We start from the raw sequence: 25,839 nt of genomic DNA, 5'->3' as shown, positions 1-25,839 counted from the left end.
GGTCTTATTCATTTTCTTAATAGACCTAAAAGGAATATAAAAGTCTAGCATTCCATACTTCAAGTGAGTCAAACAAGTAAATATAAACAGATGCATTATTATTGATCACATTTAGTTTGAACAAGCTATCAAAAACAATTTTTTTTTAATAAACACATACTTTTTTATAATATTAAATTATGATATTCAAACACAAACTTAAAACAATATGTTGTCAGTTGAAAAAAAATATATAAGGTTCTTAGTCACGGTTGGTATATGATATAAATTCGTGAGGATAAGAATTTCCCTTGATATGAACTTGAGTTCAATTAACACATACACCACTTTGGCCATGTCAGAAAGGTCATAACCTTGTTATGCCAAAGCTTAAAGTTGGTCCTATCAAACTGAGACAACTTTTGAATGTTCTGGTTTTCAACCTTCATAGTGGACATCATGGAGCTAACACTACAAGAAAAATGTGGATTAGTGATGGACGCTATCCGTCGCTAATCCACCACAAATTCGCCGCCGATCATGTTCAGTGACGGAATGACGATGTATTAGCGACGGACGCTATCCGTCGCATATCTTTGGTCGCTAAGTAGTGACAAAATTGATCTATCGCTAATTCATCGCTAAATAAGCACAGATTTGGTTTTGCAATAGATACATATATGTCGCTATATTAGCAACATATTAGCAATGGATTACATTTCGTTGCAAAACCAAATATTAGCGACGGATAATATCCATCGCTAATCTGTCTCAAAAAATTTTAAAAAATATTTTTTTTTGAAATATAAATATTGAGAAAAAATTTGAAATATAAATATCAAGAAAAAAATTGTTTAAAATACAAGACGCTTTATCTTTCAGAGCAAGTATTGACACCATGAAATTGAGCTAGTCACAGACCCACACAGAGTTTCAAGCAAATTGTTGGGCATATCTGTACCCATGCACCAACTTCAAGTAACTTTCAAGATCATGCCAATCACACACTTTGCGAACCAATAAAACAAGTGGAAATAGAGGATAGGAATGAAGATACTTTAACATAAAAAAAAATCTGTAGCAATGTTTTCAATAATCACACAGAAGTCAATGCATGTCATTTGTGGATAACCATTTAAATTAGAAAAACAATGTCACTTTCATCCTATTACATTTTATGTGTTATCTCTGTAAACATCCATCATCACTACTTCACAGCTTACCCAGGTCAACCTTAACCCCAAGGATGGCTTCAACTCTCCATTGACAGTTTTTTATCAGACTGTAAAACAACTATACCCCCTTGGGAGTCATTTAGTTTGAACAAAATAACACCACATCAATGTGCGGAAGCTAAAGACCTTCAAATCCTCATTGTTAGTTTTGGGTCTTGTTCTTGCAAGTCACCTCAAGAGCAAAGTGTCGAAGATCAGAACAAAAACAATGATATAACATTTATTCACATATGGTGACCCTGAAATTAGATTTTCTCACATAACACCAAACTTCCTGTCCATTTCTAGCACATCTTGTTGAGTGGCAGCACGATGAGGACATCAGCTCTAAATCTATTCCAATCAATTTTGACACCAGGAAATTGACCAACTTCCTGAAGAAGAGCAAGTATTGTTGTAGCGGTGTACCTATAAAACAAAGAGAAAACACCCCACCTAGATGGCCTATAGCTTGGCCATTTGCTTTTAGGTGGCTGGGCGAAAAATTACTGAACGATCTAAAAAACAAAAACAAGAAAAAATAAATGTTTTTTGCCATTTTCTTGCCAACCATGTCGAGTGGTGCCACTAAGCTGAAGTAGTGGCACCAACCTAGCCATTTTTTGGACAGTCTAAAAAAGAAAAAAAGAGAAAAAGAGAAAAATTCAGCTAGCCACCAGTTAGGGAATGGTTGGGCGGGTGCCATTTGGCTTGGGCATCTCTAATCTCGCCATTTTTCGACTAGTGTTTGGCTGGAAAAAGATTGAGTACTGCCCAAAAATAAAAGAAAAGGAAAAAAAGTGTTTTCGGCCAACCACTAGCAAGGAAATGGTTAAGTTGGTGCCACCCAAGCCCAGGCATTATTATCTCAACCATTTTTTGGTTGGTGGCTGGCCTAAAAAAATGTTGGTCACACACAAATGCACACAATTTAGAGTGGTTATGTCTGATTTGAACTACGTCAACTATAGAACCTCTCTCTCTCTCTCTTTCTCTCTCTCTCTCTCTCTCTCTCTCTATATATATATATATATATATATATCACAACAAATAGGAGATGTCCTCTTATTTATAATTTCAGCATGTACAAAATTTTGGAAACTTGCTGGATACAAGAATTTCATACTTAGGTTAGACCAATGTTTTCAGTATCGGTGTGTATCGACCTATATCAATCGATACACATCGTATCGATAGAAAATCAATATGCTGAAAGTTTGAATCAATAATTTTTAAATAAATGTATAAAAATATCGAAAAATATGTTTAAATATTATTTTAAAATCATTTTAATAGTTTTAACATGTGTCACATTAGGATTGACGCATAATAATTTATTATTATTTTTGGGCCAATACAGAATGATTCTCTTGAGTATCGGTATCGATCGATACAACTGAATCAATGGCCAAATGTTTTAGGGTCGATACTGATACTGACAACATTGGGTTAGACTCCTCTCGATTACAAGGATAATTGAAAATATTTCTATTAGGAGTCTTGTAAGATGAGTCAAGCTTTCTTTCCCTCTTCTTGATTAGATAATTTTCTTTTCTTTCATTTTCATTTGTGGTCTTATGAGAAAGGTTTTCTTGTCTTGTGCAATCACCAAGATAACAATTCTTGGTATTGAAACTTTTTTCTATAGCATCTGTGTCTATCTCAATGTGTGGGCTGTGTTATGGATCCAATGAAGCATCACCTAGATACAGTTCAATCTTCACATGCCCCTCAAGCTAATCTCTCCAAGATTATGCTTGTCTCTAAAATATTAAAATTTGGCTTCAGGTAAAACCTTTTTAAGAATGTCAGCAACTTCATCTTTAGAACGTATGAATTGAACTTTGATGTCTCCTTGAACCACCTTCTCTCTTACAAAATGATAATGAATCTTGTTTTTAGGTTAGAAAACAAAACAAAGCAAGTTGACACATGTGTGATCCCTGAGTCAGCAATAGGCAGGCATTGACTTTGAAATAATCAATATCTATGTGTTTTATTTTAGCATGAAGCACCGGATTGGCAGTTAAATATGTAGCTCTCAAATTATCTCACCAAAGAATTGAAACTTATGGTGAGTCAAAACTCAAATCCTTCAAAAGTTACTTAAGCTACATTAACTTTGAGACTACTCTGACTATAGCTTTGTATTCGGCCTCTGTGCTTAACCTTGCAACCATATGTTGTTTAGATGAACCCTAAGAAAGTAAGTTGGGTCTGAGAAAAGTGAGATATCAATTAGGGGATTTTTGATCATCCTACCCAATCGGCATTAGAAAACCCTGCAAGCCTGAGACTGTTAGATTATTTAATATGTAAACTATACTTAAGGGACCCTTTAAGGTATCTCAAGATGTGTTTGACATGTGTTCAATGATCCTGCATTGCCTCATGCATAAACTGACATGTCTCGTTAATAGATTAGGCTATGTTAGGTCCTGTAAAAGTGGCATATTGCAAAATTCCCATAATGCTTTTATACTAGATTGCATTATCTAGTAACTCTCCATTAAATTTGAAAGAGAAACATTAACAACAAAAGTAACAACCAATTTACAATCAATCATATTGAAGTTCAATAGGAGATCAATAATATATTTTCCAAGTCAAAATAACTCCTGCTGGATCATGCATTACTTTTATGCCCAAGAAAGTGTAAATAACCCAGATCTGTGATAGAAAACTCTTAACTAAAAGCTTGAATAATATTCTTGGCTTCATTGTGAAAGCTTTGTGTTATTATAATATCATCAACGTATATCAAAAATATGCATTTTTATCTCATCTTAATAGCAAATAAACAGAGACGAGTCAGCTTGATACTCAATTAATTTTAATTTTTTAAGTACACATTTAGTTTTTCAAACCATGCACATGGAGCCTGTTTTAACCCATATAAAGCTTTGTTGAGCTTACACTGTCAAGTTGACGTTTATCCTCAAAACCTAGAGGTTGCAACATGTAAACATCTTTCTTTATAAAACCATGCAAAAAAGCATTGTTAACATCTAATTGATAGATCTGCCAACCAGAGATAACGACAATTAAGAGGACCGCTTTAATAAATATGAGTTTGATCATGAGACTGAATGTCTCAAAATAATCTATACCTTTCAGTTGACTATACCCCTTGACAACTAATCTTGCTTTGTACTAGGCGATTGACTGATCAACATGTCATTTTATCTTATAGATCTATTTACAACCTACTATATTACTGACAACTGTGGGGAGAACAAGCGCCCAAGTCTGATTTTTAAGGCACCCATTTCCTCTTCCATGGCAAGTTGTCATTTTGGTTCCTGATGGTCAGAATTGTGGTTCTTTTTATTCTTGCACTACTTCACACAAGAGACCAATATGAATGAGATATTTCATAGCAACAAACAACATTGGTTTCAACGTCTCATCCTATGACCTGGTAGTCATATGGTGTGTCCTGATCGGACCTTGATTGGTGAGGTCAACAACAAAGTTTATCCCAAATGACTCAAAACTCAAACTTGGCTTGGTTCCTCTATGGGTATAACATGACTCTCTTGGAGACATAGGAGAACTAAGACCAACATCTTTGTTTCCTTGGATTTGATATTGGTGCACAGTTTCTTCTGGAGAAGCATGACTGAAACTAGTTAAAATGATATTATCAAGTTTTTCAATGGTAATTGAGTATGGTTTTTATTTTGGATTGGAGAGGCAATTTCCCTGTCAACAATAGGTCCTTTTGTTCCAGCATATAAAAAATTAGACTCATCAAAGATTACATGTTTGAAAATAAAAACATTCTTTGTAACATGATTGAAACAAACATAGCCCTTGTAATTGATGCCATATCCAATAAACATGCATACCTTAGATTCAGGCAATAATTTTGAGTTTACATAGTCTCAAATATGGATAGCAAGTGCATCCAAAAATTTTAAGATGATCATAACCCGACACACATTTCAACAATAATTCATATGGAGATTTGTTGGGATACCATTTATCAAATAAACAATTGTACAAAAAACATCAACCAAAAACTACATTTAAAGAGGCATGCACCAAAAAGACATCCATATTTCATGAATATGTTTATGTTTTTGCTCAACAATTCTATTTTGTTAAGGCGTATGTGGATAAGACAACCACCTCTTTATTCCATATTTGTTAAAGAAATCATAAAAGGTACCACTAACAAATTCTCCTCTTTTACAAGTGTGTAAAATTTTAATTTTTCTATCAAGTTGATTCTTAACTATTGTTTTAAAGTTTTCAAAACATAATATAGCATTTAACTTTCTAAACAATGAAAAAATCTAAGAGAACCTAAAATAGTTATCAACCAAAAGCAAATAATAATTATATCCTTCTCGCGAAGGAGAAGAGGCAGGACCCCACAGGTCGACATGAACGACCTCTAAAGTTGAACTAGTAGAGAATTTAGCTCTCTCAAAAGAAAGCTTATGAATCTTGTTCATAATGCAACTACGACATGAATTATCATTACATGAATCATAACCATCACCATTACATGATATCAATTTATTCTTTCCAAGCAAATTCAATGTCCTAAAGTTAACATGTCCCAAATGTTCTTAGAAAAATTATGAGACACCTCAGTAAAATGAGTTTCACCAAAAATAGTTTTATCACTTTTCTTGCTATCATGGGGCTGAATTGGCTAAGGGTATTGTCCTCCTCTACTTAGTCATCTTAGGAGAGTAATCTTGTTCTTCTGATCCTTAATACAAAAATCATCAACATTGAATTCAAAGCGACAACCATTATCTCGAGTAAACTTGACAACCGACAAGAGATTTTTTTTATGCTACACACATGAAGAACATCTAAGAGAGAAAATTTATTTTCATGAGTAGTCAAAGAAATATTACCTATGTTTGCAATTGGTAAATTTGCACTATTGTCAACTATAACTCCTTCACGCCTAAGATATTTGAACTGGTTTATCATATTTTGGTCATTTGTTGACATGTGATGTGTGGCTCCTGTATCAGGGTACCATGAATAAGCATGCTTACTATTTAACACCATTGCTGCAAAAGCCTTAGGAATATTATAATACATGCATGCAGTGTGGTTCTTGCGTCCACAGAACTGATGCAACACTTGGCCATCCCATTGGCCACCATCAGGTTGGGAGGCTCTTGGTTGCCCCTAGTTGCCTCTAGCACCTAAATTCTGAAAAACTTAGAAGAAAGATTTGAAATGACCAGCCCTTCTCCCATGATTACCATGACCTCAGCTACACCCTCTTTAAGAGAAGACAACCAATGTCTCAGCTTGCTAAAGAGGCTTATGATTTAACATTTGAAGTCTTTTTTCTTGATTAAGTAAGAGATCATAAATTTCAGTACTTTGGCAACTTTTTTAGAGCAAAGGTAGCAACGGTGGTAATGAAACTCTCATAATCTCGGGTTAGTCTATTCAACATATATTGAACCAGATTTTCATCAAAAACTAGTTCATCAACAACATCAACAACACAAAGAATTCATAATAAATTTAACATGGTTTAAATATTCTACTATGGTCATATCTTCTTTCTTTACGTTCTAAGTATCATATTTCAGTTATAGAATTATAAGACTTGAATGAAATGCATAAGATTGTTCTAATGTAATCCATGCATCCCGAGCAGAGAAGATTTGCCGTAACACGACCTCTATATCAATAGCATTGATCAAATCAATGCGAGTTGGTCATGCTTCCAAATAACATACTCAGAGTTGGGTTTTGAAGGATCGCCTTCTGTAATAAATTGGTTTGGTGCATAATAAGACTCATCAACATATTTGATGAGGTCTTGACTGAACATAATGGACTCGATTTGCGAGATCTACAAGAGGTAGTTGTTTCAATCTACCTTGATAGACACTAGTGAGAAAAATGTGTATCATTGAATGACTGGATTGGGAGCAAGCGAAAAAGATCTTGACACCATGACCACAAACTAGAAAACAACACATATTCAAACACTTGTGAGAGCCAATAGGCTCTGGTACCATGAAAAAATGCAACTCACACACACAGATACTCACGATTTAGAGTGGATCAGTCCAACTTGACTTATGTTCACTATAAAACCTCTCTCTCTATCACACGATAAATATGAGATGTCCTCCCTTCTTATTTACAATTTCAATATGTGCAAAATTTTGGAAACTTGTTGGATACAAGAGTTTCCTACTTAGGCTAGACTTCTCTTGATTACAAGGACGATTGAAAATATTTCTGAGGAATCTTGTTGGATGAGTCAAGCTTTCTTTCCTTCTTCTTGATTGGATAATTTTATTTTCCTTATCATTTGTTTTGTGAGAAATTAAGGTTTTCTTGTCTTATACAATCACCAAGATAGCAATTCTTAATAATGAAACTTTTCTTCGTAACATTGAATCTTTCCTCCATAGCATGTGGGCCCATGTCAACGTGTGGGATGTGTTGTGGATCCAATTCAACATCACCTGGATCTTGTTCAATCTTCAGAATGTGAAGAGTGGTGGGCAGGGTAAACCCGATAAACTGGGTTACCTCATGAAAAAACTGAGATAATGCAACTTTTCTAAAACTTGGTTTAATCTAGGTTTTGCTAAACCTTATTGTTCATAAAAACGAAGTATGGAGTCATCCAAATAAACACCAAAACCTAGTTTTGGGTGTCATCCAAACGGAGCCCAAAACCACACGAGTATAGAATGGGTCAAGATCATAAGATATTTAGGTTTGGGTTGGATTGAAGAACCAGAGAGAGAGAGAGAGAGAGAGAGAGAGAGAGACCTTGTTTCTTTCATCAAGTGGTGTCACTCTATGAGAGGGATGGCCAGAGATTCTTTGTCTCTTTTGATCAATTGTTTATTTGATATCTTATATATGAACTTCATGTTGCCAAAGTTAATCAAGTTCTCTGGCTTCACTGCTGGTTCCCTCCAAAACCAGGATGGTTCCAGATTTCAATAAGTGGGTTCTTCCAAACTGCATGGCATTTCGGTTTCACAATTCGTAATCATATGGGATACTTCATCATCAAAGCCGGATGTTTCTCGATGGAAGGAAATATGAATGACAGGGAATGGTGTGGCTGGCCTCGAATCCTCACCCTGGCTGATCCAAGTTGAAAAATTGTTTTGGAAAGTGGTCAGGCTGATCTAGTCTCGAAGATCAGTCAACTTCTTAGAGGTAACAACCAGATCTCAGGTATTCCACCTAACTTGAAATCCATTTTGTATAGCTTTAATCTTTTTTTGTATACAGAAAGCCAAACACAGATCTAATATGATATCAAGATACTTGGCCAAAGGGGGGAATTCAGAAGTTTTGGCAGGTACTGGTTCCCCACGAGAGAAGATTTATAGTGTACTGAAAATTTCCATTTATTATTAAAATCTGGTAACCCCAGCTTGCCTTTCAAAAAAAAAAAGTTAATAAAGTTCTAGCCCTCAAGGACTCCGCTTATCTTGCCGGCAACGACTTGTGAATGTCACCAAGTTGACCGGACGTCACTACTTCAAAGGCTACCAGAAGCATCCCTTGCCACAAGGTCAAAGCTGGGTGTACTCTTTGATATTCCAGGGAGACCACAAAGGTTTTACCAGCTGAGGCCTGCCAAGGTGCACTGGGTAATGGAGGTTTTCCCATTGCCTAGCTAAAAAGAAAATGAAAAGTAAAAAAAAAAAGGTAAATCAAGTTCTTGCTTTGCTCATCTAGGTTAAGATTTTATGAAGGGGAACTGATTTGGCAAAAGCATGCCAAACTAGTGTTCAATTGGTTATCGAGGTGAGAATTCTCACAGGGGCAGAAGTTATTTTGCTTGGAGAATCATTGTATAAGAATCCCACCTTGTAATTTTCTCCTGCCCTGAATCTGTAGGATAAAAGTATGGCCACAACTGTTGTAATCTAATTTACCACTTATAGAAGTGGTAATTGTACTTGGAGCCTATTAATTTTTTTCAGCCAATGAATTGATGATTTTCTTTTCTTTTTTTATATTTACATGGTTAACCACCACCTTCAAGTCAGAGACCTAGCCGCGCTGGCTCTGTCTGCCATAAAACTCTGTGGGCTTACTTAAACGGGAAATTTACATTTAGCTAGTTAACCCTACAGTGCATCCAAGGTTAACCATAAATTTTCCATGTAGACAGGCACTTTAATGCCAAAGATAACAAGGAAGAAATAATTCAACAATCTCAATAAGGTATTTCTTTACAAGATACTTGAAAGGGCAGTGATTTCTTAATTTGATAGTCTGTTCTATATAGGCAAGCATGCTTCATGCCACATCTATTCATCCTTAACTGAGGTGTCTCTTTCTTGGAAAAGACCTCTGGTGGACTATCAAATCACAAAGTTTAGCGAATAGGCGGTCATTATTTATTTTGAAACATTTTATTTTCTTTAAAAAGTATTTGTTTCTTGCCACTGCCCCCCCCCCCAGTGACAAATATCACCATAAATTGCCTGAAAGTTTAAAACGGCAATTTCTCGTGAGATTTTCAAAATATCGTGAGATTTATGAAAAAACATAAATACTGCTATTTATGTTTTAAACAGCTATTTATCGTGAAAAACTGTGTATTTTTATTTTTAAATAAATTTTATTAATATTTTCTTATAAAATTAATTTATATATTTTTTAATTAATTTTTTTATTGCAGAGATTTTGCCAAAAAAATGCAAGATTTATGAAAAAAAATCAAATTCTTGCAAGTTTTTTGAAAAATGAGATTTTGCCGTTTGTGACTATGGCTCCCACTAATTAGGTAGCATAAAAGTGGACTTTTTAAGGGTTTAATATTTGGTGCTATTGAAGGCATGGACCTATTTAGCTCCAAATCATATGTTCAAACTTTGTCAGCTCAATATGACCACATAAATGTGTTTAGCATGGTTTGTTTCCTAAGGAACAAACCATAGTTCATGTTATTTCATCTACGTACAAATATAACATTTTGAATAGTGAAATTTTAGTTCATCATTAGCCATTGATGTTTGAAGTTCTTAAAAAAACTGCTTATATGTTACAATCACATGATTCAAAACTCATTTTGTACTAAACAAACCTTCTAGATCACATCTATAAGATTTTATCTAAAAAAAGAAAGTTAAAATGTATGAAAAGAAGGTGATTTATGCTCAATAGTTCTGCAGCTTCAATAGCACCAAAGATTAACCCTTTTAAGTGGCATGTTTAGTTACAAGAAAAAAAGGAAAATAAAACGGGAAACAATGTAGATGGCTTGCTTTTATTAGAAATATCAATACTAACTGCAAGCTATAAAATATAACAAATATGGGGAATTTATTGTTAACACTTTTGCTGTCAAAAAATTCAAGCGCCGGATTTTTTAGGAGACAACCCACATGATGCTTGATTTTTCCAAATAACCAAGACAAGTGGTTTGACCAAGGCATCTATTTTTTTAGGCGACAAAATGGAAAAAGTGTCAAGAAAAAAAATCAAGTGGCCATGTTTGACATATTTTGAGCAATGGATTAGTCACGTTTGACATATTTCTCTAGTCTGGCCAAAACAAAGAATGGTGCCAAAAGTAAGCACCATCTACGTCTTTGTCAAAAAAAAAAAAAACTTATCTGTTTTTCAAAAGTGGCTCTATGTATTTAATTGATACTTAGTGTTATAATTATAATGAAAACTTCTATTATAATTATAAAGTGAGTAAAATTTTAAAATTTATAAAGTGAGCATATCCATTGCATGAATCAATAGGACATGAGAACTAATTGTGAACCACTATTTTCATGAATTTTTGTCCTTTTCTCTTGAATCTAACTGTACGGATGTGATCTATTATAATTATAATGAAAATTCTATTATAATTATAAAGTGAGTAAAGTTTAAAAAATTTATAAAGTGAGCATATCCATTGCATGAATCACTAGAGTATGAGAACTAATTGTGAACCGCTATTTTCATGATTTTTTGTCCTTTTCTCTTGAATCTAACTGTACGGATGTGATCTACATGCTTGGATTTATAAGAACCCGCTCTTGAATAATCCGATTTTGATGCATAAACGTGATTTTTTTAAGGTTTTAAAATCAATGGCTCATAATCTTCAGAAATATTCAAGCATTCAAAAATCACATTTTTTCATCAAAATTACATGATCCAACAGTTGATTCCTAGCAAATTCACCATACCAAGCATATCCACATGGTTGGATTTGCAAAAAAAAAGTGTTGGAAATGCCCATATTTCTAGTTCTCATATTCTAGTTACTCTCCATTGCATTGTAATTATATATTATAAGTACCAACGGGTCTCCACTTGTTTGGTAGGAGCTGTTAGTGCAGGTCACCGTGTGTTGGGATGTTGCAAGTTCAAAACCCAATGGTACGTTGTGTAATAGGTAGGGTCTGCCTAACCCCAGCTTGCCTTTCATAATATATATATATATATATATATATATATATATATATATATATATATATATATATATATATATATATATATATATATACAGAGAGAGAGAGAGAGAGAGCAAAGGATGTAGATCTAAAGTACATAGAAATCAGTATAGCGGTTTATCCTTTTATGGAAAATACATGTAAGAGAATCTTATTATTCTAATTACTCCCTTTTGTTAATAGAAAGAAGAAAACAAGTTCAGGATAATTTGATTCAATAGGGATTCCTGTTAAAAATGTGCGATCCTGGGGAAGTACAGAAATGTTGCATATTTATTTCTATATCTTAGTTATGTTAGAACATATTTATTTCTATATCTTAGTTAGGTTAGAGCATTTAATATGAATCCAATCCATCAAGCACTTAAAGAGCAGTACATGAAGCAAGATGGCAGTTTAGAAAGGATGCTGCTTCAGCAAGGATGTAGATTGCTATGGGGATGAACACAATGAGATCCTATTCATCCCCACTTTTATAAAGACAAAAAAAATACCATGTGGGATCTGCATATCCTGGCCTGATCCTGTGCTTTCATTAAGACTCTTGTTGATACAAACAAGGTATGTACTTCCATTGGGGTTTTTGGAATGAGCAATAAATTGATTCCCCTTTAGCAACGACCTTGCTTTTGTCAAAGTGAGTGGGCCCTTGTTGGTTTCAGGGTCCCGTCTCACTGCTATTTCTTTTCACACGAGAGATTGATATCAGGACCACAAGCATCACGGATATGCAAAGTATCCAATGAATTATATAGGTACAACTAGGCTCATTAACTTTGTTCATACACAAGACCTACTCTAAGTTGTGAGTTGTAAAATCATACATCATTACTGTGAATGACAAAATGGATGGGGAACCTTAGAAAACTTTTCCCTTGTTTACATCCAGATTGGGAAAGTGTAAGGGGGACCAAATTTGTCATGACAAACACAAAATCACATGAAGTGAAGGTGGATTCCAGTTTGTTGGCTTGTATCTTGGAAAGCTTTCTTTTATGTGTCCATATTAAGGGGAGGCATGGTCATCATTAAAAAAGTTTGCATCTACTTGATACTGCAATCTGATTCTAGATATGCATTCGGAGATACAGACCTATAAAATACATATATTTTCAAAATTTTCAAGGGTTCAAGGCTATCTAACATTAGATAATTTATCAGGGGAAAATGAAAACCTCCCCATTGGAAGACCCTCCCAAACCTTTTTAATGGATATTTTATTGGATTTTTAGTGTTTTTCAAAATTCTGACCGTACAGATGTGATCTATATGCTTGTTTTTATAGGAATCAGTTCTTGAAGCATTTGATTTCGATGTATGGATAGGTTTTTATAAGATTCAAAATTAACAGCGTATAATTTTCATAAATTTTTGAGGCTCCAAATACCAATTTTCAATCCAAAATTCATGATCTAAGTATTGATTTATAGTAAATCAATCATGCTGAACACATCTGTACTGTCAAAAATTTGAAAAAGAATACCAAAAAATTTTCATTGGGGGAGGTTTGGGAGGGTTTCCATTGGGAAGGTTTTCATTCTCCATTTATCGGGTATCTAACATTAGATAGCTCATAAAAAAAAAGACAAAAATTCAGCAAAGAATTCAATAAAAAAATTCACCATATGAAAAGCTACTAGTATAATGAAAATAATGCCGAAAGACTTTGCATGTTTGTCTCTTCTGAGTCCGGATCAGGTGCCATCACATGGCACAATTTTTTGTGCCTTACGCACCTGATCACCCTCTATCTTGGGGATAATGCCTGTCAGGTGTGGGGCCTATGACCTGATGGAGGGCGATTAGGTGGACTCGTCTATTCCAGAATGCAAAAGGAAGAAGAGTAGAATCAGATCTTGCTACATCTTAATTAAGAAAGGAGGCTTATTAGATACAATTGAATAAATGATAAAATAGGACATAAAAATGATGACCCTACGAAGATGAGACATGGAGGTTGTTGAAGATGATGTTGAGGAATAGACCTTAGGTTGCCATGCATCAGCATGAATTAGTAGAATGAGATAATTAATACTGGCGTTTTCCCACATGAAAGAAACTGTGCTTTGAACTGCACGTTGCTCATGTAGAGGATTGCAATAAGCTTTTAATATCAAGTTCAGTTTTAGTCTTCAAATACTGGAGTCTATTCAAGATCCAAACTTCTTTATATGCAAAAAAAAAAAAAAAATCCATCAAATTAGGGTGAACAGTCGATTGGACTTCATTTCCTTTCTTGTCAATAATGCAGGATTTGATTATAATGCCTACATCTGACAAGTCTGGCCTGTTTTTATCACTACCACTGATCATGGTTGTCTGATTGGCAGGTGGAATCCCTCTCTCTCTCTCTCTCTGTGTGTGTTTCTTAAAATGCTAGTCAAATCCGACTAAAATCCAGTATCAACAAGGTCCATTTGTAACACATTTTTATGTTTCAAAAATACAAATGAGATCTACATGGATGTGGAAGAGGGCACTAGGATATATCCAACCTATATATCTGAACCGCATCCATCTCTATTAAATAAATGCAGATGCTGGCTCTAAAATCATCCCACGTCTGACCCCTTTCAGCTCAACAAGGAATCATTACAAACTACCTTTTTTTTTACAAGTGGGCAAAGTTGGAGAAAAAAAAGGAAAGAAGAAGAAAGAGAAAGGGTTGGAGGAAAATGGTCATTGATCCTTGTTCTTCCTCATATAACTAGGGATGGTACCAAAGTGAATTGGATTCTGGTTGTAACCATACCCCACTTGTTGGTGAAAATGGATCAGGTGCAGTCGAACATCCAATCTAGTTCTGAAATATTTTGCTTGGATACGAATCTTGGATAGGATTTAGATTCAGATTTTAATTTGGATAAAAATATTTTTTATCAGATTTGTAAGATTTTGATTTTTTGCAAGATTCAACATTCATATACAAACATGGGACCTAAATCAGACCCTATATATTTCTTAGATTCCTGATCAACACTAATTGGGCACTAGCTAATGATTCCACCTTAATGTCAACCTAAAGTTAATATGATGCTGATTAAAAAAACATGAAGTTGTGTTGCACAAAAAACTTGCAGTTCATTTTTTAAAATAAGTTGTGGGTGTGGAAAATAAGCTTTTAGATGTGACTGTCCACAAGGGCTTCACACACCTGGCTAGACGGATTGCCTTAGGGCTTTTAAGTTGATGGAGGTCAAGAGTTCCATACTTGAAGTGTGTGTCCTTTGCTGCTTTTACCAGATGAATAACTATCTTTACGGACGGGGGCTGTACTCATACAGTTTTACACTGTGAACACGGACTCAGGTTCGTAAAAAAAAAACTTTTGAGACTTGCTTCCACTAGAAAGTTCTGTGATTTTTTCTTGATATGTCCACGTTTTATTAACTTCTGGCCCCTCGTGGCACATGGAGCTTGACTTGTTAAAAATGTAGTATTGATCATCATACCACCATCGAAGTTCCACCCACCCACTCATACATTAAAAGACCTTGCAGCACTTACATTTTACTTTCAGATAATGCCATATTCACCAAGGACTGCAGCAAGTTAGATTAGAAATTTTCCGTGTTTAGATGCACATTTAAAGTGATAGAAAATCAATAACTCATACTATACCAAAACTTGGTGAAATATAAATCAAGATTTTTCATCGAATTGATTTGATCTGAAGCATGGTTTTTAGTGAACAAGCAATGATGAATGCATTTACATGTTAGGATTAAGCAAGAAACACATGCAAATATGTTGTTTAGAAGCTACTCATCTCCCTCTCTCTCTCTCTCTCTCTCTCTCTCTCTCTCTCTCTCTCTCTCTATATATATATATATATATATATATATATATATATATATATATATATATATATATATATATATATATATGCTACAATAGTTTGTATATACACACTACTTAGCAAACTCTATGTTTTATTATTTTTTCCAAACATGATAGATGTGACTTACATGCATGTTGTTTTTAATGGAAACTGACTTTACACGGCAAGAAAAATGTTATTTAGTGACAAAAATTTGTGACAAAAAAAATCCGCCGCAATGTTGCGATGGATTAGCGAGAGAAAACTATCCATCTCCAAAATTGGAATTAGTTGCGGAATTTGCGACGAAAAAATTCCATCGCAAATGTCGTCGTAAATTTGCGACGAATGAATTTCATCTCACACTTTGTCGCAACTTTGCGACAGATGAGCGACACCAATTTTCCGCCGCTACTCTTTCACAAATTTGTGACGTGTTTGCGACAAAATTTTTTCGTCGCTAAGCCGTCGCTAAATTTCTCGTAAAACCCTAATGCGAGATCCTTTCTATTTCATTTTATCACCCATCGTCGGCCGCCCGTCGCCCTTCGTCTATCGCCCACCACCTGTCGCCTGCCACCCTCCTCTTCACCTCCTTCTTCCCTCACTCTATCTCTCGCCGTCGTGTGCCACCGCCGACTACCCCTGAGCACCGATGCCGCCGTGTGCCATCTGTTGCCGCCGATGACCCCCGAGCACCGATGCCGTTGTGTGCCATTTGTCACCTCCGATGACCCCTGAGCACCGACGACGCCGTGTGTCGATGACCCCCAAACAACCCGACTCGTTGACAGCGCCTCGTGGTGTGACAGAGTCCGGACACGACTGGGCTCTCACCCTCTCTGACGCCCCCTTCCAAAGGACTTGAGTCCAGTTCGTCGGTGAAGACGCTTCTGCATACTACAATTCGGTAAGCGAAGCCTACCGATTCTCAAGTTGGGCTATTCCCGGTTCACTCGCCGTTACTAGGAGAATCCTTGTAAGTTTCTTTTCCTATGCTTATTGATATGCTTAAACTCAGCGGGTGGCCTCACCTGACCTGGGGTCGCTAAGCTGAGATGAGAAATCACTTTTACAGTTCAAGCAAACTTTTAACGCTTCATGCGAGCTGCGGCAATCCACCGCACACAGAGTGCACGACTATGGTAATCCCCCGCTTGCCTCACTCCATCATGCTGTGAGCCAACATTTCAGTCGACGACACACCCATAAAAAAGGCACCGCAGGTTAATCTTTTGTTTGTACATTTGTGCTTTGCAGGTGCGTAGCTGAGGTAATTGTGCAATGATTAGTACTAAGCATCGCATGCGGCTAAAAATACTATGCAAAAAGAAATAAGAAAAATGCAAAGGCAAAAGCATGCAAATCGAGTAAATACTTGTGGTGAGTAAGTGATGCAGGCGCATCACAGGTTATTTAATTTCTTGGATGCAACACTTTTCTGTTCAAACACTCATTTAGTTGTAAATATCTAGGACTGCTTTGCTGGAGTTCGGAGATCATGCTGAACATGATTTGAATGTATGACAATAGAAGTGCTCTTATTTTTGGAGTTCGGATTTCATGCTAGTCATGGTAGTAGTTAGTGGGATATTGAAGTGTATTTGTTGTAGGTACATGTTTGACATTGTTGTGGTATGAATGAGTGATTGTATTGTCATGTTTGCACTACAAGAAAAATGCTAATTAGCGACGGATATTTGCGACGGATTTTTTCCGTCGCAAATTTGCGATAGATCAGCGAGTAAAAACTATTTATCGCTAACATTTGAATTTTTTGCAAAATTAGCGACGGAAATATATCTGTCGCTAATTAGCGACGGATTAACGACAATGTTTTTTTGTCGCCAAAACACTACAAAAAATGATAATTAGCGACGGAATTAGCGAGGGAATTTTTCCGTCCCTAATCTGTCGCTAATTAGCGACGGGTTAGGGACAGAAAAATTCCCTCGCTAATTCCGTCGCTAATTTTCGATTTAAACCCGTCTCGCCTGAGGCGCGAAATTTTCCCTCCCCTCCCCGTTCAAAAATTTTCTTCCCTCTGTTTTTCCCTCCTCCCGTTCGATTTAAACCATCCCCACCTTCCTCTGACGATGCGCAACAACCTCTCACACCACGGAGGTTGTCCTTCTCAGGCACCACGCGCAGCTTCTGCAGCTGCTTTGCACCGATCCCTCCGTCCCCGTCTCATCGTCCAGCCCGACGGCACCTCTCGCACCACGCGCAACTTCTGCAGCCGCTCTGTAGCGATCCCTTTGTCGTCGTCTCGTCGTCCAGCCCGACAGCACCTCCATCCTCCATTCTCAGGCACCTCTCGATGGAGACTGCTCGGGCACCAATGGCACCTCCATCCTCCGCGTCGTCGTCCAGCCCGACGCCTCCTGCAAGTTCTCCCCCGTGAACCCTGGCTACGCCGCCTGCCTTGACCGCTCCTCCCGGCGGTGCCCCTCGGCAGTCTCCACCGCCTGTTCCGCCTCTCCCTCACCGGATCCCGTCTCCCTCGCCGGATCCCGTCTCCAGCCGTGACTGGCTCGCTGCGGAAGAGCGTCCCGACGCCGGTTCTGTACAAAAAAAATTGCTCCCTGCCGGAGAACGCGTCGGCAGCGAGCATTTTTTTTTATTTTTTTTAAATTTAACAACGGATTAGCGACGAATATTATCCATCGCTAATTTAAAATAACGAAGGACTAGCGATGAATCATATTCGTCGCTAATCCATCGCAAATTAGCGACGGAATTAGCGGCGGATAAGTTGTGGCACTACTTAGCGTCGAAAAATTCGCGATGAAAGTTATCCGTCGCTAATCCGATGCTAATCCGTCGCTAAACAGTTTAGCGACGGATTAGCGTCGGATTAGCGACGAATTTAGGTTGTCGCTAATCCACAGGTTTCTTGTAGTGTTGATGTGATTGTATTCATTCTTGCATGAAGTTATTTTTAATTTGATTATGTCTTCCATGTAAAATTGTATTATGAAAACATACTTCAAATGAATATATCGTGTTGATGAATGTGGTTTTATCATTCTAAATATCCTTGTGATGAGTGTAAATATGATGTGATGGTTTTGCATATGAAAATATTAAGTTATCAATGCATGCATCATAGTTTTTGTGATTGAATGACATCATATATATATATATATATATATATATATATATATATATATATATATATATATATATGTGTGTGTGTGTGTGTGTGTGTGTGTGTGTGTGTGATATATATATCAAATCATTACATCCACCATCAATGTATAATAAATTAGATATTTTCTTCATCATAACATTTTTATGATTCTCTTTTAACTGCTTAGGATAATATCCATAATATCATAAGACAAAATGACTGCAAACCGTGAATGAATGTACCGTAAGATAGTTGACAGTGAGGTATCGATTGAATATATGAATGGTGTTGATAGTTTTATTGAATTTACAACGGCAAGTATCAGTACAGTGGATCCCACTGGTCGGATTAGGTATCCCTGCATGATGTGTAAGAACAATCGATTTGTAACACCTCATGGCGTTAGACATCACCTATACATGAAGGGTTTTGTGAGTGATTATCAGAATTGGATGCTTCATGGTGAAGAATTTTAGAATAATTTTGATGTATGGGTGGATGTGGTGCACGACAATCCATATATGGATTTGATATTTGATACCGCAGGACCAGAACTAGATTCTGCTATGGGTCCTAGTGATGTACTGACTTGGGTAGAGGAAGAAGCAACAAACGATACAACTAGAAGATTTTATGACTTACTTAGAGATGTTGATGAGCCACTTTGGAATGGTTGTGAGAGTCACACTATCTTGTCTGCAGTTCTCCAACTACTGAATTTGATGCCCGAGTATAATTTAAGTCAATTATGTTTTGACCGTCTATGATCTATTGTAAAAAGTATGTTGCCCAAAGATGAGAAATTACCACAAAATTTCTATCGTGCGAAGGTTATTGTTAACTCTCTAGCTATGGGGTATCAAAAGGTAGATGCTTGTCCAAATCACTGCATGTTGTATTTTAAAGCTCAAGAAAATAGCAGATTATATCCGTCGTGTGGGCATCATCGGTTCAAGACAAAGACAAGAGGCAATAGTAGCACGAGGTCAAAAGAAGTGTCATACAAGTCGCTCTGCTACTTCCCTCTCACCCTTAGATTGCAACCATTGTATATGTCTTCGAGGACAGCTAAACATAGGAGGTGTCATGCAAATAAAGTTCGACATGATGAAGACAAGATCACGCATCATATTGATGTGGAAGCTTAAAAGTACTTTGATCGTACTTATCAGACATTCACAATGGAAGCGAGAAATATTAGGCTCATTTTATGTACATATGAATTTAATCTATTTGGGGGTAAATCAACTTCATACTCGTGTTGGCCAATATTTGTCACACCATACAACCTTTCTTCAAGTTTGTGTATGAAGCGTCAAAATCTTTTCTTGTCTCTATTGATCTCTGGTCCGACCTCTCCGAGTTAAAATTTTGATGTATATTTAAGGTCATTGATTGATGAACTGAAAATACTGTGAAATGACGATGTTCTCACGTACGATGTCCACAAAAAACAAAACTTCAATATGAAGGTTATTGTTCTATGGACAATTAGTGACTTACAAAATGGTCTAACCAAAATTGTGCAATGTTACAACGAGTACATCGTAAATGATTATCAATTTCATACAAAAGACTACGGTGTAAACAAGTCAACGATGAATAATAACGTGTGTTTTAAAAGTAACAAATATGATGAAAATGAACATGACTACTAGGGTATATATATATATATTCAATGAATGCTCCATTTATATAATAGGGTGACACATAGTACACGTCACCAAGTTGATTAAACATCATGAGTTGGTCACCTGCGGCATGTATAAGCTCCTTAGCAATGTTGTAGTATCAGTATTGGCCCTCAATCATTTGTCCAACAAATTCAGATGAATCTGCGCTACTGATTCTCAGGTGAATCGTTTTGAATCAGTTAAAAAATAATAATAAAATATTTCATGCTAATCAGAACGTGTTAAAATACTATTAAAAATTCCATTTTAAGCATTTTTTATTTATTAAAAAATAACCAATTCAGGTCAGTACAATATTGATTTTCTGCTGATACCATACGTATGGGACGATACAGGATGATAAGCGCTGATATTAACAACATTGCTCCTTAGGGGTCAAAAGAGACATGGGCTTTATGCCAATAAATTTTCGATGGACAAGACTGTTTCTCCTGTTTTTTTTTTTTTAAGATAATAATAATAATAACAACCAGCTGCATGTTGGCACTTGCACATTTATAAAGGCTATGTCATGCGGCCATGCCAATTTGGCTGCATGCCCGTGTGTTTAGGGATGCACAACAAACTTAGGCTCGGGCTCGACTCGATTAAGTCTGGCTCGAAGGTGGTTTGTACCTTAAATTAGTCAAGCTTCAACATGGTTATATGGCTCGGACGAGCAAACCAGTCGAAGGTGCTCAGATACAAGTATGTAGATAATATATTTGCAATTCTATTGGGTAAGTTGGGTTTTTATCAAAAAGGCTCGTAGTTTGAATCTTGTTTGTTATTATAGAGTACTTTTATATGTGCTAAAAACTATTTATTAAAGTTAAAATCTTCAAAAACAGCTTTTACTATTAAAAAATTGAAAATTTCCTGTCTCCTCATGTCTCATTTTCAAAAAACAATTGAAACTTTCGAGTTGAATCGGAATCCCGACTCCTGGAAAAGCGTTTCGGCTACCACCATCTGGAGGTGTTAGTCGGCAAATCCCATGTTGATTCGTGCTTTTCCCTTTTTCCGAAGCCCTCTCCACCAACCACATAAACACTACCCTAACTCCATGCACCCTCTCCCTAACCCTCCTGCTACGAGCCTCGCCTTCCTTCTTCTCTTCCTCCTATATTCTCTTGACTGGACAGATTGGTCAATACCATGAAATTATAGGAACCAAATCTGCCAACAAGAAGAAAAGGAGAAAGGGGAGCAAGAAATGGGAGATGGGTGGGAGAGAGAACCTTGAGACGGTATAGGGAGAGGAAATCGATGGCAGAAGAAGGAGACTCGTCAATTTTGGAGCTCAAGGACGCCATGGACATTCTGGTCGTGTGGAGGGATTGAAATGGTAGGTGGGTGGGAGCGAGGGAAGCTGCAGAACGGTCGACTCACTCCCATTTCTCCCTCTTTCCTTTTGCTATCTTCGTTCGGATGCGTACTTTTTGGGATTCTATTTATTTAATGTTTTTTAATTTTTGGTTTATTGGTTTGAATTATTAGGGATCATATGGGCTCGTTTTACATATTATCTATATTATATATTAATTGTTGGTTTACAGGTTTGAGTTATTATGGTCTCGTTTTTACATATTATCTATTTATAAATTATATTATGTATGTATATATATATATATATATATTATATTATATAATATGCATATTATATATGTATTATCAAGCTTTAAAAAACACTTATAAATATTTTTTTAAGAAAACGAGTCAGCCTAAGTTGTCTTTTTATTTCTTGCAATGTTGTGTGTGGGTGGGTATTTAGCAACTGTGTTTGAAAACATGTATTTAGAGAAGGAACTATGAAATTCACATGTCATACAATTGCAAAGTACTAAGTCCTGACTGGATTTATGATGGTGATTTCAAATAAGCATATGAGAAGTACCTAATACAAAATATTTGTTTATTCCATACTTCCTTCCCCAGCTGCCATGGACTGTTAGATTTCAATCAACGCCTAAGTGAAAACAGAGGTTTTATCTTTTTTCTTTTCTTTTACTTCCTACTTCAATTAATCCAATTATGCATCCACTCTACGCTTTAAGGGCGACTTCTCATGCCCACTTCTTATTTTAGTAACCATGCTCTATAGTTCTAAAAAGGTTCTTGAATGCCTCAGCAAGTCTCTATACCACGTTTGGGGGAGGAGGGGGTGTTGGCAGGAGAAGTTTGGCAAGTCACCATGTGATGGGACGTTGCAAGTTCGAACCCTTTGGGGGTGGTCAGTTACCAGTAGGGCTTGTCTCCTAGAAAAGAGGGGGCCTTAATCCCCAGCTTGATCATAAAAAAAAATCTCTAAACCACGTCGAGAGAGGATCATATGTCAATTCTAAGCCATCCATCTCAATGCATACGATTACGATTCTATGTATTTTTTTTTTTTATGATAAGAAACCCTAGCAGAAGGAGCCCCACGAAATGGAAACTAATCCTAAACGTTCAAATGGATTCGATTGGAATATCGGCATACGATACTTAGCGTCAAGTGTCATAAGGGCCGTTTTTTGTAATATTTTTTTCTATTTGAGAAAGATTATGGGCTTTATACTTTCACGAATAAAGGGTGATCAGGTTGGCCAATTTGGAGGGGTCACTGCAAGGGGATTGTGAGGGCCAAGGTGGCAGAGGAAGAGTTATGTGGGCAATGTCGGGGAGTGAAGAAGAAATTTGTAGGTGAGGTGGGCCAACCTACTAGAGATGTTTGGGCTGCTTTTATAGCCTCTGCCAAGACAGACAGACAGCATTCTCGTTTTGGAAATCTAGAGATGTAAGTGGCTGTCCCTTCTTTTCCATTAGAAAAAGAGATGGTGTGGTGAGTTAAAAAAAGGCAACCAAAAGCAAACAGGTTACAGGAGAGAGAGAGAGTGAGTGGGTTGGTTGGTTGTTTCTTAAGAATCAGTGGGAGCAGGAAGAATGGATCAACACTTTCTGGTGTGTGTGTGTGAGAAAGATCTGGGATGCGAAGATTTGGGCGAGAAAACCGCTCTGGAGATCTACCAGATGGGAATTCTGATTCTGTTGGCCTCTCCCTTTTGAAAAATCTTGTTGGTGGAGGTGGTGTCTGAAGGGGTAAAGATTGAGGTTGAGGGGACTTCACACAACTGCAATCTTTTTCTCGTCGGATTTTCAGCCGATCTTTCTACTCGACTGGTTTCTTGTGTCTTTTTTTTTCATTTATATCAGATGGGTAGCATTCTTCTATCTTAATTTATCTTCTAAAAAAACAATAAAGGATGGGCAGCAAAGGAGAGAAAATTTGAGATACCCATCTTTTTTGAATGGTATGATTCTGAAGCATTTCTTGTTTTTGCTTTTTCTTGATGCTTCGTCTTTTTTTTTATAGCTTGAGGTTTTAAGTCTAGGCCAAAAAAAGAGGACAAACATAGAAAAGGACCAGATATTTGAGTTTTCATCTGTTTATTGTGTGTGTTTTTAATTTTGTTAGTCATTTTCTTCTCCATTTTTTGTAATCTGGGTTTCTGGAAAAAATACAAAAAAGTTTGTATATTATCTTGTTCTTTTCTGTTTTTTTCTGCTTTAATCAATAAAATCTAGGATTTGAAGCAGAAAATTGGGATCTTTTCCATGTGGGTTTTAGATTTCTTTTTTGATGGCAATTCTGCTTCGAACTAGAGGTCAAACAGAGGTGGTATCTAGATTTTCCTTTGGTTGTTCTGTCGAAGCTGAGGCCATGGCTCAGGAAGAGAGTTTTTGGATTGGCAATCACAGATCTGCGAAGAAGCTTAAACAAAAGAAAATCCCTCAACGTGGCCTTGGTGTTGCTCAATTGGAGAAGATAAGATTGGAAGAACAGCAGAAAACCTTTCCCAACTCTAACCCTTTTCCTCCAATTAGTCTCCTTTCGCCTTCCAATTCCAGTTCCTTGGCATATAAGCATTCTCAAGATCCTGTTATCCCGATGCCTAATCTCCACCCTCTCTCCTCTTCACCACCACCACCTCCTCCTTTTCCTCCCACTCCTCCGTTTCTTCCTCTTTCTTGGTCTCATAACGATCCATTTATCAGAAACATGGAGAATTATGGCCTTCCGGTTCCTATCCTTCGTGATCCTAATACGTTCAGGAGTCAGCCAACTTTGGTATGACAACAAACCTTCAGCTTCTTCTTTGGAAAAGTGATCTTTTCAATTTTAATGGATCTTGCAGAAACTAAAAAAAAAAAACCTTTTCTGCGATGTTTTCTGCAGGTGAATCTTTCACCAACATCATCTTCTGGAGTTAATCTGCAGATGGAGCCCCCTTCAAACCAAATCTTCACCAATAGCGACACTGCGTGGCCAGAGGAAGACAAGGTATGTTTGTCATTATTCCTTCATTCATCCTCTCCCATTTTTTATTTTTTGTGTTGATATATATGACATTTTACTTTGAATGAGTTTGGTTCAGATCAATATAAATGTGATAAAAGAATTTTGGCTTTTGTGGACAAGTTTTTTGAAAAGAAAAATTATGGACATGCGATTCGTGATTGTGAATTTTCTTAGTTTGTAGTGTAGATGGTTGGTATCAAGCGCCCCTGGTCTTTTCTGAATGATAACTCAAGCAATAGTACTCAAGTGCATCACAATAAGGTTGTATATGGAAAGCCAATTTTCAGGTGATGTTTCTCTCTTCCTCTGTTCCGGCTTTTTTCTCCCTTTGGTTTTATATGGGAGATTGATGGTGGTTTTCTGCTCCCTGTTACCAGAGACACGTTTTCACTTTCTCATTCGCATCAAATAAACTGGATGCCACCTCCTGAATTTGATCTTAGAGCAAGAGATGATGGTGGTCTTGATGGTGCATTTTTGACACTGGGTCCTTCATCTTCATCATCCTCCTCAAATTCAAGATCTAAACAGTCCTCTCTAATGTCCGCGGAGTGCCATGATATCCATGAATACCAAATACGACCATCCCAGGTAATGCAGTAGGACATTGATTTACAACTCATCTGGGATACCAGTATTAATCTCTGTACTTGTGATAGATGGATTGTCTCATTACTCAGGATACTACGAGAGGATCCATCAATGGAGATTTGATGTCAAACTTGAGATTGAGCATGGATGAAAAATGGACTGGGTTGGTCGCTCAGCAATATCATCATCAGCATTGTCTTCATTATTCCTACCCTTGCAGTCGTCCTCATCAACATCAGTATCAAGCAGGATCTCAGTTTTACAGCTTTTTATGTCCAGAACCAAGTGTCAGGGCATCTGAGCCAGAAGTTGAAAGAGAGGCTGAAGGAACAGATAAACAAGATTGCATTGATCTTAATTTGAAGCTTTAGGGAGAAACATATTTTTATGAGCTACACTAGAGACTGGTATTTTGTTTCCATTTGAGAATGCTGAGAAAATTTTGCTGGTGTTGAGAGAGAGAGAGAGAGAGAGAGAGAGAGAGAGAGAGAGAGGTGCGGCTTTGCCTCTCCTGCACTAGTGTTTAGGTGGATATCTTTGGGCTGAATTAAGCAATACAGAGATCAACCTTCTTACACTGAAGGCAGTTTTAGGCTAACGACAAGGTTTATATGAAGGCCCGCATTTGAGCCGAGGGCTCCTGTTTTGATTGCT

General features: G+C 36.8%; 1 protein-coding gene across 2 annotated transcripts; it reads left to right on the top strand.

The window, feature by feature from the left end:
• The first annotated feature begins 23,840 nt into the window (after nucleotides 1-23,840).
• On the top strand, nucleotides 23,841-25,632 carry LOC149820015 (uncharacterized). 2 transcript variants are annotated; one of them, XM_089983709.1, is made up of 5 exons: nucleotides 23,841-24,363; nucleotides 24,472-24,576; nucleotides 24,781-24,881; nucleotides 24,972-25,185; nucleotides 25,275-25,632. In XM_089983709.1, exons 1-5 carry the CDS (start codon nucleotides 23,875-23,877, stop codon nucleotides 25,554-25,556), a joined length of 1,191 nt encoding a protein of 396 aa, XP_089839835.1. In that variant the 5' UTR covers nucleotides 23,841-23,874; the 3' UTR covers nucleotides 25,557-25,632. The 2 variants fall into 2 exon arrangements, with proteins under 2 accessions (XP_089839835.1, XP_089839834.1); XM_089983708.1 differs by having other exon boundaries at nucleotides 25,254-25,632.
• Nucleotides 25,633-25,839: the final 207 nt, after the last annotated feature.

This window comes from Nuphar pumila, chromosome 12 (assembly GCF_984573655.1).
Source record: "Nuphar pumila chromosome 12, dmNupPumi1.hap1.1, whole genome shotgun sequence".
Classification (NCBI taxonomy): Eukaryota; Viridiplantae; Streptophyta; class Magnoliopsida; order Nymphaeales; family Nymphaeaceae; genus Nuphar; species Nuphar pumila.
This window is presented reverse-complemented; position numbering and strand designations above follow the sequence as displayed.